General features: G+C 33.1%; 2 protein-coding genes across 3 annotated transcripts; one reads left to right on the top strand and one right to left on the bottom strand.

The window, feature by feature from the left end:
• Positions 1 to 3,864: 3,864 nt before the first annotated feature.
• On the top strand, positions 3,865 to 14,555 carry LOC139521238 (alpha-N-acetylgalactosamine-specific lectin-like). Of its 2 annotated transcripts, none has more exons than XM_071314698.1 (5): positions 3,865 to 3,981; positions 5,071 to 5,159; positions 6,110 to 6,215; positions 7,566 to 7,779; positions 12,754 to 14,555. In XM_071314698.1, exons 1-5 carry the CDS (start codon positions 3,879 to 3,881, stop codon positions 12,773 to 12,775), a joined length of 534 nt encoding a protein of 177 aa, XP_071170799.1. In that variant the 5' UTR covers positions 3,865 to 3,878; the 3' UTR covers positions 12,776 to 14,555. The 2 variants fall into 2 exon arrangements, with proteins under 2 accessions (XP_071170799.1, XP_071170798.1); XM_071314697.1 differs by lacking the exon at positions 12,754 to 14,555 and adding an exon at positions 9,680 to 9,764.
• On the bottom strand, positions 10,254 to 15,120 carry LOC139521237 (uncharacterized). The gene is made up of 3 exons (XM_071314696.1): positions 15,055 to 15,120; positions 10,824 to 11,398; positions 10,254 to 10,340 (listed from the first exon to the last, which is right to left on the bottom strand). Exons 2-3 carry the CDS (start codon positions 11,395 to 11,397, stop codon positions 10,333 to 10,335), a joined length of 582 nt encoding a protein of 193 aa, XP_071170797.1. The 5' UTR covers position 11,398; positions 15,055 to 15,120; the 3' UTR covers positions 10,254 to 10,332.
• Positions 15,121 to 15,139: the final 19 nt, after the last annotated feature.

Here is a 15,139-nt window from a genome sequence, read left to right as displayed (position 1 = left end):
ATTAATTAGCCATGTACATGCCACCCTTACTTTTTAAGACATATTGTTTTACACGTTTTACAGCGTCAATACATAGAATGCACATCAATTTCCGTAGTTTAGGTAAAGAACAATGGCTTGTAATTTGATGAAGTACATGTTTGTAAATTCTTCTCATTAATGTGTGGTCATTTTGTGGTCATTATGTACAAATAGGACATGTTTGTTTTTGCAAGTAGCCTTATTATCAATAATGTAATTTATGAAAACAATGCAAGTCACCCGAAGAAGGCTGTACACCTTTTAAATCTTAATCATATCTTAAGTTCGTAAAGAAGCAACAATACACGACCCACTGCCAAATGCCCCCCCCCCCCTCTTTTCATGATTCGTGACTTATTACATAAACGAAAACAAACGTCATGAACAGTTACATTGGTCCATTACATCGTCCGTTTCAGAAATTATGATACATACTTTTTTTCTGATTTATTCAACCAAAAGTTAAAAAAAGTACGATGCATGTCTATAAGTTTGGCGATTTGGTAGGACTTTCTTCAGCTCAGTTTAATTCTTTTTTTCACTAGTGAGGCGGGTTTGTATTGTAGACTTTTGTTCAATGGGATTTAACTCCTTTTAATTTGTTGGGCGAGTTAATAGCCATTAATGCAGTAAGATGTTATTCATTTTTTTCATAAGTGGGACGAGTTGACAGACCTTGATTTAGCGGGATTATACCATTTTTCATAGTTGAGGCGATTTGGTAAACAAGATTGGGCGAATTTTTAGAAAGTGGAGCGAGTGTGATAAGAACATAATTAAATTGATTATAATTCTTCATAGACTGTGTGATCATGAAAGAAAATTAATCTAAAATCTACAAAGGAATGTAATAATGATTATTTCATATATAGTTATTTGTACTTAGTTCTATGTTGTGTTTTTGTCCTGCTGTCGCTTTTTTCGTTTTTTTGCCATTGCGGTGTCAGTTGTCTTCGACATGTGAGATTTAATATTGTTTTTGGTATTTCCTGCATCTCTTTTGTAATTCAAATTGTCCGTTTCGGTGAACAAAAATGATCGTAGTGTCACCGTTTTGTGCTTGCATTAGCTTCGTGAAAAATTACACTTTTCCAGACACGGGTATTACTTATGTACACACTTGATTCGACTTTGCTTGTGTATTTTCGCCCAGAACTTCATCTTTAATTATAAATACACGAAAAACAAAGTGACCATAATTTATGATTAATTTTCTATTTTCAAAAAAGAAATTCATCTACCAAGAACACATATGGTCATAAGAAAAAATTGGATTGGATATCGAAGAATGAAAATAAAAATAGTTTGAGTGATGTTCTCTTCTGTTTTCAGGCGTAACTATTCTGAAAGAAAATTAACACAACACTTATTCAAAATTAAACTTGCTACAATTCCCTTTCATTTATTTCTTTTTTTTCTTACTAATTTATATGTTTACTGATAAGTAACAGCCTACTGATTGCACTTGGAGAAACTTTCCTCCTGCAGATATGTCAGTATAATGGTATTCTCCTAGTTACAGCAGTAAAATGGTTAAAGGGGCAAAATTCATTCTTACTAAGGATTATTTATGCACAGCCTTAAATTACACCAAATACCATGCACAGTTCAAGTGCACTCTTACCTTCCAAATACGAGAAAGGTTTTCAATTAGGCAGCAACCATTTGAATTTCTGGGGGGGGGCTATGGTTTTTTTTGGAAAAAAAAGTTTGTTTCCAGTTTTTGGAGAAAAAAATAATTTGTTTTTGATTCTTAGAAAAAAAAATTGTTTGTTTCACCCTCAGCTGCCACTATATGTAATGCTAAAATTGAAAGAAAAAAATTGTTTTCGACTTGTCGCGAAAAAAATAGATTGTTTTTCGCCGCAGGCGAAAAAAAAAGTTTGTACAGAAAAAAAAACCATAGCCCCCCCCAGAAAATCAAATGGTTGCTGCCTTAATACCATGCACAGTTCAAGTGCACTCTTACCTTCCAAATACGAGAAAGGTTTTCAATTAATAACATGCACAGTTCAAGTGCACTCTTACCTCCCAAATACAAGAAAGGTTTTAAATTAATACCATGCACAGTTCAAGTGCACTCTTACCTTCCAAATACGAGAAAGGTTTTCAATTAATACCATGCACAGTTCAAGTGCACTCTTACCTTCCAAATACGAGAAAGGTTTTCAATTAATAACTTTGTACAGTTCAAGTGCACTCTTACCTTCCAAATACGAAAAAGGTTTTCAATTAATAACTTTGTACAGTTCAAGTGCACTCTTACCTTCCAAATACGAGAAAGGTTTTCAATTAATAACTTTGTACAGTTTTATCGTTTCTAAATTGGAATCAAACAAACTTCAGTTTGGTAGTTTTCTCATTTGAATTGTTTTACATTGGGTGTGTTTGGATATACGCCTGAGGCGGCCTATGGTTACCCATAGGTACCTATGGTTTGATATTTTGTGTATAAAATATCAAACCATAGGTGGCTATGGGTAACCATAGGCCACCTCAGGCGTATATCCAAACACCCCCATTGTCATTTCGGGAACTTTTATTGCTGACTATGCGGTATGGGCTTTGCACTTTGTTGAAGGCCGTACGGTGGCATATAGATAATAATTTCTGTGTTATTTTGGTCTCTTGTAGAGAGTTGTCTCATTGGCAATCATACCATATCTTCTTTTTTTATGTTTAAGTTGTAAAAGTGTTACATGGAGGAACGGAAGAAAGACTCCTCTGAACTGTTTGACATGTCAATCCTTAATAAATCCCCATGCTATTGGCCCTTAGTAGAAATAGATAATTATTTGTTTTTGGTAATATCGGAAACAATATTGAAATAATGTTTATAAAATCTAAATAATCAATATTTTAATTTAGGTTAGTTTTGTGCTCATATGGATTTATTTCCATGACAATTTAAAAACATATATTTGCTGCTATTGAGGTACTGTTTCGTAATGGAAAACAACGCGGATTTGAATTTAAATATTTGTCTAAACTGGAAACATATCAAATAAGCTACAAATCAATAAATATGCTGTTAGTCTTAAAATTTCTTTAAGAATTTGAAGAATAGAGGAAGGGCTTTTGTTATGGAAAATTTTACGCCTGCTTAACAATTAAAGATCTACTATTAAAACTCACTCTTCCAAAAAAAAATAATTCCCATGATTACAATGAGCCTGATAATCAGTTTAGGTTGTAATTGACCACATATGTAAATAGGGTATCGGTTGTATAACTCTATAACTAGCCTGGAATAATGTCTTTTAGTGAGTTCGAAACCCTCGCGCGGCAGGTGTGTTCGATTCTACTACTAGGATTGTCAGTTTTCGTGCTGAAATCGGTGGTTATTTTCTAGAACATGGATTTCCTCCACCAATATAAAGTTAAATGCCATGATATATCCATTAGTGCTGAAAGTGGCGTTAAACACCATGTATCCTATCATCAAGTTCGCATATGTTAGACAAAAAGCAGAGTTAAGGTGACCCTACTTCACCTGAACGACATCAGGAATCCAGGTTAAAGAGTCCGGTTGACGTTAACTGGGCATTTTCGGAAGAGCATTATATTTCTAGGCTCCCTCTGATTTATACAATCAGATAACATACAATAATGCCTGATTTTATTATTATGTATTCATGTTTAAAGTGAAATTCCTCCTGATAATACGCAAAGTATATTGTTAAAGCAGGCCTTTTCAAATTGTTTGTCGTTGGGTTGCTGTTTCGTTGACAAATACCTCTGTTTGTTCGTATGAGAGACCAATACTTTACTTTCAAACACTGATAATGACTAATATAAGTTTAATCTTGAATGCAATATCTAGATTGTCTTCCATTAGGGTCACCAGATTATAGTTTATGATAAGGAATACTATATTACGGTCAGTCGTTTACATTTTTAAGACAAGGCCAATGAAAAACCCATGTGTTCTTCTCGTTTTTGCATTTATCATCATTCAAGGTATATATATTATAAGTTATGATGAAAATACTAGTTAATCCCCTACAACTGACATAGATATTTCAAATGTATGTCTTAAAATTCAGTGTACTTTCCCACGGTGAATTACAAAATGTTACCATATGTAACATACGATTTAACGATACAACATAACTTATAAACTGAGCACAATAGTTCCACTGGGCCTTGAATTTAAACAATATAGGTAAAATACAATATTGTATATATAGTGTCTCATAAGCCTATCTAGGCTGGGTATTAGTCTTATTTTTATAATTGTGCAATGCATATTATAAAATCTAAATATCACTTGTTAGGCAAGTATGTGACACTTTAATAAAATAAATTATTATTATTAATATTTTATATAATTTTCATTCATTTTTATATCATTCTATTCTACTATTCTAAGACTAATAATAGTGCTGTGTATTGTGGACACTCGTCTGCCGCAAAACGTTCTTGAGATATTCTTCCGCATGCGTTAACACACTTTTTCTGTACTTCCATATTATTAATTTATACATGTTCTAAAACACTATTTTTTACGAGTATTCATCCAAACAATGATTTTATAACATGCGATATATAAATCAGTTATTTATCTTCACACACTCGTAACCAATGTTAGTGTTAGCTCGAGTGTTAGTAACACCTCTAATTTGAGAATGGTATCAAAATTGTATACAATCTAAAAGAAGGGCGAAAGATACCAGAGGAAAATCCAAACTCATAAATCGGAAATAAACTGACAAATGTCATGTCAAAAAAGAAAAAAGACAAACAGACACACTAGTACACAACACACAACACAGAAAACTAAAGAATAAGCAAAACAGATCAACAGCGTTCATTTTGTCTGGTTCTTATATCTGGAATACAGGCATTGCTTATTACGAAGCTCCGGGAACCAGTACTCGCTTATATCCAATTAAATTTATTTAGATTTTTCCAGTACACCATAAGGAGTTGCTTAAAAATGCAACGAATCTCGTTTTATTAGAATGTAGGACAAAAGAACTGTGACGTTTGACGTTTTAAAAAAAAAATGTTATGTTTTGTTGTCATGACTTTTTGTATTTTTGATAGGTGAGCCACAATGCCAGCATGGATGGAAACCATATGGCACGTCGTGTTACTTAGTTGTATCCACAAACAAAACTTGGTCAGATGCACAGGTACATACGCAAATCATTTGTTCAAATCTAAAAATATATGCAACGTAATAATAGATTACTCGATAACCTCAATTTTAATTATAATATTTATAATTGTTTCAAATCGTGAAATCTTATATTATTCATTTAACGTTGAGTTGATGAATTCAGGCATGCGTTTATATGCACTGAAATAAATATTAAAGTAAAAAAGAAGATGTGGTATCATTGCAAATGAGACAACTCTCCACAAAAGATCAAAATGACACAGAAATTAACAACTATAGGTCACCGTTCGGCCTTCAACAATGAGAAAAGTTCATACCGCATAGTCAGCTGTAAAAGGCCCCGAAATGACAATGTAAAACAATTCAAATGAGAAAACTAACGGCCTAATTCCGGTACAAAAATTGAACGAAAAACAAATACAATGTATGTAGCACATAAAAAAAAACGACAACCACTGAATTACAGGCTCCTGACGGTCAAGTTTTATATAAAATACGTTAAATATTGATATTCCTATTCTTCTTGCTGTTATTAGCCTTGCTATTTTCCCTGTTTTTGTTAGCCTTTCTATATTCCCTGTTTTTGTTAGCCTTGCTTTTCCCTGTTTTTGTTAGCTTTGCTATTTTCCCGGTTTTTGTTAGCCTTGATATTTTCCTTGCTTTTGTTAAAAAGAAAATGACTATTATAAGAAAAACTAAATGACAATAAATATCATTGAGTTCCAAAACAGTTTTACTACTCCACATACTTATTTATTTAATTCTGTAAAACAAACTTGTTCTATTGATTACCAAAAAGGCTGAAGTTCTTTAAAAACACATTACATGGAATTCTTCCTTACACGTACATTTAGTATAGCCGGGCATATTTGTGTAAAATGTAGAACAAAATGCTGAAAAAAGTATGTTTAATAGAATTTCAATAAGTTTTTATTTTTTTCTATTTCTATTTATTTTTGCAAGAGTTTTTGTCAACACACACACCACGGCTACCTTGCTGAACTAGAAATCATTGATGAGAATAAGTTTTTGCTGGATCTTCTTCTAACGATGCCATCAAGTAACACACGTAAGTACAACAATGTATCGATAGACGTATAAATAGTCAAATAAACAATAGTATTACTACTGACAAAGTATGAACATCACGAAAAAGTTGATCCGTACGTGACATTCTATATCGTGCAGTAAACTTAGCAAATATCACCCGTTCTTTATGATATTCTCAAGTGTTTGATCTTCAGAGGTTGTATTGACCCTATGCCTGTATAACGTTGCTGGGCTTCAAAAATGTTGTTAATATGAAATTTTCAAACAAACAAAATCTCACAAACAGGCTTCGAAAATTTTGTCGAAATGCATGTTTCCAAAATGTCGTATGTAAACTTGAATATTTTTGTAAATGGCAGTGACATAAAAACTTAGAAATGATCCCTGGATTACCCAAAAACTTTTTTATTTTCACGGAAATGAAGAAATTAACAAGTACCTGATTATCAAAGCCATTATACCACACATTTCAAGTTTACATACAACATTTTGGACACAAACTTTATAAACAGCTGAGATTGGCAATTTTGTAACATGTCTTATTTCAAATGTTTCGATTGGTCTAACTGTATGCTATTTTGGAATATCAAAGATTTCCTCCGGCCAAGACGATTTGTATTAAAAAGTAGTTTTAGCCAAAAAAAGTCATATACGTCATTTAGGAAGCCCAGCGAGGATATATATATCTGTGTAATTGTAGTATAAACAAATATTTTGAAATGATACAGAAAACGGTGCTATAATATAGCATATCATAAAAAAAGAAGTATATCAAACGAGCCTCGTTAAGGAAAATATAAAAAAAAAGAAGTTGTGATATGATTGCCACTGAGACAACTCTCCACAAGACCAAATGACACAGAAATTACCAACTATAGGTCACCGTACGGCCTTCAACAAAGCCCATACCGCATAGTTAGCTATAACAGAATCCGAAATGACAATGTAAAACAATTCAAACGACACAAATAACGGCCTAATTTATGTACAAAAAAATGAACGAAAAAAACAAATATGTAATACATAAACAAACAACAACCACTGAATTACAGGCTCCTGACTTGAGAAAGGCACATACAGAGATTCAGCTTTACAGAGATTGGCAAAATTTAGGTTGTTATCAATTTAACTTTCAAAAAAAATACTCGGCTTCGAGTGTTCTCGATGGAGGTATATCAATAAAAGCGCTGCAGACTTATGCAGTGCATAAAGCGTTGTTTTCATATTTTATATAAGTGAAATATTTCAATCTTGATAGAACTGTTTCATAAGCGTAATTTTCAACTTTAAAAATAGCACATTCAATTTTCTCTTGAAAAAAATCTTGTATGGCCAAATATGATAATACGAACAAGAAAAACATTTTCAGATAATTTTTGGCTTGGTGCAAATGATATCAATACAGAAGGAACGTTTATCTGGAGCACTAGTAACCATGAATTTGATATAACTGATTGGGGGCCACATGAACCAAATGGACACAAAGGAGAAAACTGTCTCGATACTCGTATATACGATGATGGTAAACTTCACTGGAATGATCATTCGTGTGACTTGCATTTTTACTTTGTATGCGAAAAGAGGTCAGCAATAGTTATATACTTATTAAAACATATAGTTTATGAAAACGAAACCCTAGCATATAGGAAAATAAGATAGGGAAACAATTCTTCTTTTCCTAATTGTAACAAAAACATACATATTGTTCTGTCTATCCAGATCATACAAATTCACTCCAGGAGAACCAAATTCACTCCCAGATCAAAAATTCACTCCCGGATCACACATATTCACTCCAGGAGAACACAAAATCACTCCCAGATCACATATACACTCCCGGATCACACATATTCACTCCCTGATTACACATATTCACTTCCAGATCACACACATTGACTCCCGGATCACACATATTCACTCCCAGGTCATGCACACATACAATCCCAGATCACACACATATTCACTCCCGGATCACATATATTCACTCCCAGATCACACACATTGACTCCCGGATCACACATATTCACGACCAGATTACACATGCACTCCCAAAATCACACATATTAACTCCCCGATCACATATATTCACTCCTGGATAACAAATTCACTCCTGGATCACACATACACTCCAGGATCACACATATTCTTTTTCTGATCACACATACACACCCGGATCACACACATATTCACTCCCGGATCACACTCAATCACTCTCGGATCACACAAATTCTCTCCATGATCACACTAAATCACATTAAAAGAACACAAATTAACCTCTGGATCACACATATTCACTCCCGGAACACACAAATTAACTCCCGTATCACACATAGTTGTTACATATTTGTTTGTTTTTGTTGTGATTAAGATGCTTGTGGTACTTGTACGTCTGGTCATTTTTGTTAGTGCTATTCTCGTATTCATGTGGCGTGACTCTGTGCTTATAAATCCAGTTATTGAGCTATTGTAAAACTTGTTTGCTACTCGTCTTTTATTTTTTGCTTTGTGCTTTGTCTATTTGCCTTTTGTTACATGTATGGCATGGCTCTGTAGTTATACATCCCGTCGTTGTGTTACTGTACTATGTGAAATTCATGCCATTTTGTGCTTCTTTGATGCATATTAAAATTTTGTTTTGTTTTTTTATGATTTAAAAGATTATTAAATAATGTTGACTGCTGTATATTTGACATTTTTACCTATTATGTCTGGTTTCTTTTGCTCACGCATCGTTGAAAATATAATGAAATTTGATGTGTCTGTCATAAAAGTGAGAGGTTTATCTAGCTATAAAATCAGGTTCAATCCGCAATTTTCTACGTAAGAAAATGCCTGTACCAATTCAGGAATATGACGGTTGCTATTCATTAGTTTGATGTATTTGAGCTTTTGATTTTGAGTTTTGAATTTTCCTCGGAGTTAAGTATTTTTTTGTTTTTTCTATTCACTCCAGGAGAACACAAGTTCATTCCCGGATCACACATATTCACTCCCGGATCACACATATTCACTCCCGGATCACACATACACTCCCGGATTACACACACACACTTCCGGATCACACACACACACTCCCGGATTACACACACACACTCCCGGATTACACACACAAACACTCTCGGATCACACTTAAACACTCCTGGATCACACTGATTCACTCCCGGAGAACACATATACACTCCCAGATTACACATATTCACTCCTAGGTTTTGGTGGGATTCTATTCCTATTTCATTAGTTTTGAATTTTGCGTAGTTATCATCCACCACCTTTTCTTCGGTTCAGATACATTAAAACGTCTAAGTACATGTGAATGCACTAAATTTATAAATAAAAATTATCTGTAGTTGACATTTTTTTGGTAGACAAAATCTGTTGTTTTTTCATATAAAAATCTGTATTTACAAAAGCGTACTTGAGACTTGCAATTACTTCTCGACACCTATTTTTTCTGGATTTGTAATTTATACACTTACATTGTAGTATTGGTGGATCTGGGGGATCGAGCATAATTGGTTAACTACCATGCCAATTGGAACCTTTTATGTGAATAAAAGCATGTAGCAGCGACAGTTTATTTTATCTTCCACAAAAGAAACATCCGGATATATCTGAACCTGTCTGAGCCTGTTGTTCAACAGTTGTCGTTTGAAGGTGTTGTTTATAGGTGTTTCTCTTATCTTGTTTTTATATAGAGAAGACCGTTGGTTTTCCTGTTTAAAGTGTTTTTAAATAGTAATTTGTGTGCCCTTGATATCTTGCTGTTCGGTGTGAGCCAAGGCTCTGTGTTTTTACTTTGAATAATAACTGTTATTTTTTTTTTACATTTTATTGACTAGGAAGGAGAGTTGTCTCATAGACACTCCAAAGTGTTATATTATGTATTTTAACAGAATTGAGCTGTTTGTGAAGATGAGCTGTTAATTAGGATAATCCTGTTTATGTATTAAACTATATACAGGATTAAGAAGTTCAGTGTTTATTACTGGTTCATGACTTCAACATGTTCAGTTGGTGCAGTGACATTAAATCTATGATAGAAAAAGTCAACACAAAATCCCTACAGCAATTACATTTTATTCCAAAAATGTAAAAAAGTTTATCATTGTTTATCCGTTTAGGTTGGTAATCTGCGTTTAATACCCTGCAAAACAAAATATAAATGTTATAGCATACCATTGGCTAATAATTTGTAGTTTTCGTATTTATTCAAATTCATTATTCAGTTAAATTAATCTAAAACAATATAAAATTAGAAGAGAAAATATTAGTTTTTTTTCGAGAAACAATGTTTGAAATTAGGTGTTATGAATCAGAGTATTTTAGATATAACGTTTTCCTTTTTAAAAGAAATATATCATGTGGAATTCTTTAAAAAAAAACTTGCACAATCTTTTTGCTGTAATTACACGAATGTATGTATGACACTGACAACAATTTAATCAAGTATTTCCCCTGGATAAGGCATGTCATCAATTTTGCCATGTAAAACAATCTAGGCAGACGTTAGCGAATGATATTTAACATGTATTCAAACAAATTAAGGAATGTAAACAATTCGTTGATCAATAAATTCCAGTCAGAAAAATAATGATAAAACAATCATTTAAAGTAGAAATTATCTTACCTTTTCCCTTTCCATATGAATAGCTGTTCAAACCACCATATCCACCACCAATTCCACCTCCGATACCACCTAATCCACCTCCGATTCCACCGAATCCACCACCGACACCACCGAATCCACCTCCGATACCACCATAACCGCCATATCCTACAGATACTGGTACTTTAACAACAACGGCTTTTCCATATCCACCACCGATTCCACCATATCCACCTCCGATTCCATATCCACCATATCCACCTCCGATTCCATATCCTCCGTATCCACCTCCGATTCCATATCCTCCGTATCCACCACCTATTCCGTATCCTCCGTATCCACCTCCGATTCCGTATCCTCCGTATCCACCTCCGATTCCATATCCGCCGTATCCACCATATCCTCCTTTGCCGTATCCACCAACTCCAATACCCCACAATCCTCCTCCTAATCCTCCTCCTAATCCTCCACCTAATCCCCCTCCTAATCCGCCACCGTATCCTCCGTATCCACCTCCGTATCCGCCATATCCTCCTTTATAGGATGCGCTGACTGCGCCAAAGATAGCCAAGAGAATACCAACTGAGAATTGCATTCTGTAATAGTCAAGAAATATATAAGTTATGGATTATTTAATTGGAGCTTGTTTCAGTTTTTTTTATATACCATTCTGAAGTTAAGTTTTGTCATTTTTCAAAATTTGATCGTGCATGTGGTGATCAGTAGCTCTTTAAAAAAATTATACGAGTAAAAATAATCGTAAATACTATTTTATGGTCACAACTTCAATCCTTTTAAAGACTTTGTGTACTTGAATATACTAATTTTCTACGTAAAACATACAATCTTGTATCTCATGTTGTGAATTTATAGAATTTGAACAGAAGATTAAAGATACGCGCCACTAGATTACACTAGAAGCAAGAATTCAGTCTGAAACGGTCATTTTAGTTTGATCAAGTCAAATGATTGAATTTACTGCAAGGGAAAAACTTCAAAACTTTTTTCAGTTCTAGGATATTACAGCACTTTTAAGATATATATGTTTCTTCATATTTAATGGGATAACTGTCAATTTTGGTAATTTTGAAAAACCCTTTAATCTTGTTATATATACAACTACATTTTAAGTCCAATAAATGGTAAAAGATTTTGTTGTTTTAATTATAGCTAGAAAGATAAAAAAAAGTCCAAACGCTCACTTGAATTTCAGTCATCGCAAAGTACTAAGGAAATTGCTATATATTCAAAAAAGAATTATACAAAATCTTGAAATATTCCGTGTTTACTAAAAAAAAAAATGTTTTAATTTCGATATCACTTAGAATCGTTCTCTTTATACTGCAACTCTTACTTCCCGTGCTTGCATTTCCTATCATGTTTTTCTTGATAGAGGGTTGTTGCTAACAAGGAAGCTATTAAATCAAGTGTTCAAAATGGTGAAGTTGAAATCATCTCTTCGTAAATTTTACGGACGCCATCACGAGTTGGTTGACCGCTATGGAATAACCGTTTCACAAATGATATCAGATATGTTCCTTACGTCGTAACTACAATCCCCTTCCCTTTCATAAATGTGACCTACCTTATTAGACTATTTACCAGATTTGATATCTCATAAGCAACACGACGGGTGCCACATGTGGAGCAGGATCTGCTTACCCTTCCAGAGCACCTGAAATCACCCCTATGTTTTGTGGTGTTCGTGTTGTTTATTCTTTAGTTTTCTATGTTGTGTCATGTGTACTATTGTTTGTCTGTTTGTCCTTTTCATTTTTAGCCATGGAGTTGTCAGTTTATTTTAAATATTATTTAAATTTTTATTTTATAAAAAGCAACTGCGCAAATAATACAGTTTCATGATATATTTAAATTGAATTAAAGATTGTACAATCTTTGACAATTAGAAAATTATTTTAAAAAAGTAACATATTTGTTTTTCGCATTACAGGTTACCGTTTTTCCCTAATTGATAATGGATAAGACCCAGACAGTATATTGTGAACAGCCACGTGATTTTGTAAGATGAAACAATCCACCAGAAAATTACACAATGATTATAAACGAATATTACCAGCAACGAAAAAACCTCCACAAAATCAAAGGATAGCAGGGTAATATATGTGGATATGTTAACAGTCGTAATTTTGTAGTTTGAAAAAGGTTTTTTTTTTACCAAGCAAAACTATCCTGTTTGAATTCCAACAAATGGAAATTAATGTGTGTAACAGAGAATTGTAATATATTTGGTATTACATTGTCCTTCAAAGCAATACCATTTAATATTGTAGAATTCGGATAGCTTTCAAATTCTGTATATGCAATAGGTTGGAGTAGCTTGTTTACAATTTAATACTATTTAATTTTTTTTTGGTCCAAAATATTTTCCTGTGTAGTGTTCAGGGGAAAGTTCAAACATATACTTAAGAGGTATAATGAATAGTTTATTATTTTCCAAAATCACATACAGCATCGATCCTTTACTTACAGAATCCCCGATCATATATCGTGGATCAAGTTGGTGTGATATTGAAAAACAAAATATTTGAAATTCTCTATTTATTGTCCGTACGGTGACAACTAGGCGTCGTTTGTTTTATAAATATTGTAGAATTCGGATAGCTTTTAAATTCTGTATATGCAATAGGTTGGAGTAGCTTGCTTCCAATTTAATACTATTTAACTTTTTTTTGGTCCAAAATATTTTCCTGTGTACTGTTCAGGGGAAAATTCAAACATATACTTAAGAGGTATAATGAATTGTTTATTGTTTTCCAAAATCACACACAGCATCGATCCTTTACTTACAGAATCCCCGAGCATATATCGTGGATCAAGTTGGTGTGATATTGAAAAACAAAATATTTGAAATTCTCTTTTTATTGTCTGTACGGTGACAACTAGGCGTCGTTTGTTTTATAAATTTTGATTGCTGTCTTATTGACATTAACAGCAACTCAGAATAATTTAAATGGCATTTATTTAAAAGACAGTTTATTTTAATCGGTACAAGTACTGCCTTAGTTTGTTATTTCAAAGAAGGACCACCACTTGAAACACCTACATTTTAATATATTTCAATCATCTTATGTAACTTTTATTAATGTATACCTGAGGGTATTCATTATTTTGTTTTCTCATTGACAATTAAATTTTCATTGCCACTTTTATAGTTCTCCTTCAAAATGTATCACATATGCTTTTATTTAGATAATAGAACGGAATGATTTGCGTATAAAATGTAAAATTAATCTGAAAATCATTTCCAGTCGATTTGAAAGGACGCAATAAATGAAATTTAATAACGGAATATGCATGTACGTATTAGAAAAGGTACAGCGTGAAATTCAGAAATAATGTGACGGTTCAACAGATCACTTCTTAGTTACTAAGTGTAAAGTCTTTAATTCATGAAAGAATAATAGGGTTTATTTACTACTTATCATTTTTTTTATATGGGGACGAAGTCCCCTATTACAGTAGAAAATTCAATAAAAAAAAAAAAAAAAAATCGGGAAAATTTCCCGAATTTTTCATTGTACTAATGAACTCAAAATCGTTCAATTTTTTTTTGTCGTGTTTTTTAATTTCCGGATCTGCGCAGAACACATAACTCTACTTCCTTCTTCCGGTCTTGTTGTCGTGAGACTTTGATTAGTCTAGTAAAATATAGGAACTCAAGGAACACAATACCAATATTTCATTTTTAATCATTCTTTGTCTTTGGTATGAATAAACGTTAGGCCTACCTGATGCATTGCGTTTCTTTGTTTTACATTGAACATGACGTCATAACTTAAATAACGTCACAAGTAAAATCCCTAACAACAGAACCAAAATCGGAAACGTTACGGTATTTCCGTATCTTTTTTTTTAACAAATATTTAAAATACAAAAAAATAAATTTAAACAAACTTCGTCCCCATTCACAGGTAATGCCTGCCTCATATTAGCATTAATATCAGATGAGAAATGTGTCAATGGAAAAGGGACATTTGTTCGACGTCACCGACGACAGCATGTATCGACTCATTTATTCCTTTTGCATCGTTTAGCAATAAGCTAGTATATTGTGTAAATTATTGCCAATGCAACACCTGCATCGATCAAAACATCTAGAACGACAAACACAAAATATTTTCTCTTTCAGAATCGACGAAAGGTTAAAAGTTGTTCATAGTTGGAAATGGAAGAATTGGTTTTCTACACTTATTCTAACAATTCCACAGACTTGACTTGTTAAGACACTTACTTGATATGGTGCGATGGTCCAGTGTTGTGCTGAATGTATGGTTTTTGAAGCCTTATATATTGTTCGTTTCATAATAAAATATGAT

The sequence above is a fragment of the Mytilus edulis genome, chromosome 4 (assembly GCF_963676685.1).
Source record: "Mytilus edulis chromosome 4, xbMytEdul2.2, whole genome shotgun sequence".
In the NCBI taxonomy this organism is placed as follows: domain Eukaryota; kingdom Metazoa; phylum Mollusca; class Bivalvia; order Mytilida; family Mytilidae; genus Mytilus; species Mytilus edulis.
This window is presented reverse-complemented; position numbering and strand designations above follow the sequence as displayed.